This window comes from Phoenix dactylifera, chromosome 2, assembly GCF_009389715.1.
Source record: "Phoenix dactylifera cultivar Barhee BC4 chromosome 2, palm_55x_up_171113_PBpolish2nd_filt_p, whole genome shotgun sequence".
NCBI lineage: Eukaryota > Viridiplantae > Streptophyta > Magnoliopsida > Arecales > Arecaceae > Phoenix > Phoenix dactylifera.
Window position 1 is genome coordinate 18,540,177 of NC_052393.1, and position 3,869 is coordinate 18,544,045.

The window sequence follows — 3,869 nt, forward strand, 5'->3', positions numbered from 1 at the left end:
TTTGCTCCCTCATTGCCTCACCAAGGAAGAATTAAGACATAGAATGGAAAACAAAGAAAAAACAAGGAAAACACATGAAAATTATGAAAGGCAACTCTGGATAACTCAATGAAAGAAGAATTAAGCTTTTGATTGTAAAGAAAAATTAAGCTTTTGATTGTACTGAAAAATTTGTTATGATGAGCAGAATATTCCCCATGGGCAGTCACTACTGTCCTCCAGCCCTCAAACCCTTTCCCTGATGCTTTTAGTATTGTCCCAAAGCAAGCACCTTTATTGAATACAATTATGACAGTTTACAAGGACTAAACACCTCATTGCCAATTCCAAACATGGAAAAATCCTGTTTCAAATTGCAACATACTTATTTCCCTAAAAGAAAAAAATTGCAACATACTTGTGGTTGGACTTGTTTGATATTACTTCGTGTTGAAAGATATGCTCTAAATGATGTTATGCATCTGACTTCCAGCAGATAATAACAAAATTAGGGGAACACATGCAAGTTATACATATGTTACTGAAAAGCAACATGCAATCAAAAAGCTGTTCACAAACACCAAGAAGTTGATCGCTGTTACTAAGTAAAACTTTTTGATCATCAAAAACCCTTGCCTAGGAGGACTTACCAGTGGGCACATTGGAGGCAACATTTGAGAGGACGAGAATCACCAGAGAGAGCAGTGCAACACCACCAGCACTATCAATACGTGCATGTGGTTCAACAAGTTCCCATAAAGCACTTGGTATTCCAGTCTTGTTAAATCCATCAACGGTTATGAACATCCCACAAAAGAAAATCAATAAGGAGTATGAAACCTGCTTCTTGCGAAAGGAACAGAAAATCAGTTCAGAAAAGAGCCATACATGGGGAAAAGTAACAACAATAGTTGATGAAAACTTTCAACTTCGAGAAAGTTAGATTCATGTTCATAAAGCAGAGCATGCCGCAATGACAGCAATTGCATTCATCATATTAATTTTTCACACGACAATTTTTGTTGCAGAAGATTAAAACATGTAAATGTATAAATTACCTTCTCCAGGCACGGGCGTGCATCCTTGAAATCGAGCACCACAAGAGCAAGAGCAGCAGTAATTGCACTCCAGGACATGTTAAGTCCCATTAAAAGAGCAACTAGCATTCCCATAGTCACAAGATAGACACATGTCTTCCACCATAGCCTCTTCCACCTCTCAATTGAACCCTCCTTCTCATCTGAAGCTTGGACTGAAGCATTTTCTCTCGGAATATTTCTCAAATTGCTAGTACCTCTCAGAATCCTCCTTGAGGACACAGCTTGATCTCTTCTCAGAGAAATTGCAGCACCCTCTGCCACTTCCCTTGATGCATTTGAGGCCCTCATGGACTCAATTCCACCACTTGAGGCAGTTTGTATGTCGATATCAATGCTATTGGTCCTACTTCGTTGACTATCAGTGCGCCCAAAGTCCCCATTCAGCACAACAGCATCAATTGCTGAACCAAACTCCTGAGAATTCACAGAAGTAACATGCGACATTGTCGCCGGTGAAAACCGGTGCAAAGTCACATCATCTTCCGCCACAACATCTCCTGCTGTTGATACCACTTCTTCATCCTTCTCTATTGATAATAACTTCCAAAAGTAGACTAGGAGGATGGAGGCATTCACAAGAATTCCAACAATCATAGCTGGAAGAATTCCCCACAAGAACCGTTCAAAGGAGATTCCACTTTGAACAGCTATGACTAGATTTTGTGGGTTACCAATCGGAGTTGCAGCAGATCCAATGTTTGAACTAGAAGCAAGGGCTAGAAGAAAAGGTTGTGGTGGTAGATTGTTCTGTCTAGCAATCTTTAGGATGAACTCGGTAAGGACGACACAACAGGTATCATTCGTAAATAGAGCACTTGCTATGGCAGAGATGAGACAAATTCGAAAGAGTAAGTCTTTACCACCTCTACTCTTCCATGAGAGCAATTTACCCAGATACTTAAACATGTCAGCTCTTTCAAGAAAGACACTGACGACCATGGTTCCAAAGAGGAGGCCAAGAATTGGAAGATCGATCGCATCGTAGGCTTCATCAGGTGATATGACTCGGAAGATGACCATGAGCATCGCACCAAGGAGAGAGCCTGCAGTTCTCCCAATTGGTAGAAAGGGAACTGCAGGGAAAACAGCCAAGATCCAGAAAATCCCAAAGGCAACAGAGCCTAAGACTACTTTTACCGGACCTGCCATGGCCATTTTTATGATTTTAGAAGGTTAACCTCCTCCGGATCTAAAGCAACAGAGTGAGAGCAATTTCTGTAACTTCTAGCAAGCTAATCTTTTGCATTCGATATCCTACGATGCTGAAAAACACAACCACTCCAGTACACCCTCTAACTAAGCTGTGACAGAAGACCAAGTGCTTCCAAGACCTTAACAAAGTGGGGAAACTTAAAATCACAGCAAAATCTTTGATCAAAAAAATCGTAGTTTTCTGAAAATGGAAGTCTAAGGAAAACAAAATGACTGGAAACCTCCGCGCCCCTCCACCGTTATTCTCGAGACCATTACCACCAGTGGCTCAAAAAAAGAAAAGAGAAGGTGATGACAAGTAGAGAACTATTAAAAGAAAAGGCTCAAAGATCGAGAAAAGCTCCAGTGGCTGCTTCCATTTCCATCCTCCTGCAAAACAGAGAAGCCAGAACCCCATCAATTGAAGAAAAAGAGAGAGAGAGAGAGAGAGAGAGAGAGAGAGAGAGGGAGAATCCACTAAAAAATAAAAATAAAAACTAAAAAACTAAAAATTAATACTGCAACATAAAGAGAAATGCCATACAGAGGCATAAGAACCTTAACCAACAAGAAAAGCTCACATGAGCATCATCTCCAATCAAAGAACACAACCCCCCTTTTATAACAAATCCCAGAATCCAGAAACTCGAAACCATCGAATTTTATCCACTTCTTTGGGTCGTGTACACGCTCAAGATCCCTCAAGGGAACTAAAATGTCCCCAAGTAAATCAAAGCACAGCAATCAGTTTGTTGCAGCACTGATGTCCGCATCCCTGCGAAACGACCCCTAAACCTCTCCAAGTGGAAGAAAAAAATGAGAGGCAATGATCCAAAATCTTTGGCATTTAGTTATGGAACATATGTTCACGGAAAAGAGGGAGGAAGACGGTAGTCGCCGACTCACCTTCGAGGCCAGGGAGCCTCGCTCTAATCAGCTGCCATAAAAAGAGACTGTGAGCTACAGAGCTGTTCTGCACGTAACATTGCCGAGTGGGGTCATGCGAGCGCAAGAGCTTATCTCGCTCTCCTTGTCTCCATTCGTCGACCTTCAGCGTTAGCGCTGTCCCACTCGCGGCCATGTGAGCGTACGTACCCCCTACACCCCCAGTCAAAATCCTTCATCCATGGCCGCTCAACATATCCTACCCTTTTACTCTTGATCTCTTTGCTCTACGTTCATTAAATTAAAGTAAAAAATTATTTTTAAATTTTAAGATACCATATAAAAATATATATATATTTCTTCTATTATAAAAAATATTTTCCATTTATTGTTAAATGATTATTAAATTTTTAATTATTTATTCTAAAAATATTTTTCATGGAGTTAGTCAGTAAATTATTCTAGTAAAATTTATCTCACATTCGCATATTATATATATTAACATCGGCCCACAAATCAATCATCTTTTTTGTATACAAAGAATTATTTTTTGTCTGCTTTCCTTTTTTTGATCCCAAATTTTTAAAAAATATTTTTTTATCATGTTTCTATAAGCAAAAAAGGTGATGAAAAATTAAAAATATATATACATCTATGACAAAAATATATTTTATTTATTATTAAATATTTATTAAATTATAATCATTTATATTT

At 39.1% G+C, this 3,869-nt stretch overlaps 1 protein-coding gene across 5 annotated transcripts; it reads right to left on the reverse strand.

Moving 5' to 3' along the window:
* Positions 1-3,326, reverse strand: LOC103721631 (silicon efflux transporter LSI2-like). 5 transcript variants are annotated; one of them, XM_039123582.1, is made up of 3 exons: positions 3,177-3,326; positions 1,038-2,660; positions 1-825 (listed from the first exon to the last, which is right to left on the reverse strand). In XM_039123582.1, exons 2-3 carry the CDS (start codon positions 2,232-2,234, stop codon positions 616-618), a joined length of 1,407 nt encoding a protein of 468 aa, XP_038979510.1. In that variant the 5' UTR covers positions 2,235-2,660; positions 3,177-3,326; the 3' UTR covers positions 1-615. The 5 variants fall into 5 exon arrangements, with proteins under 5 accessions (XP_038979510.1, XP_038979507.1, XP_038979509.1 ...); XM_039123579.1 differs by lacking the exon at positions 3,177-3,326 and adding an exon at positions 2,829-3,176; XM_039123581.1 differs by lacking the exon at positions 3,177-3,326 and adding an exon at positions 2,815-3,176.
* Positions 3,327-3,869: the final 543 nt, after the last annotated feature.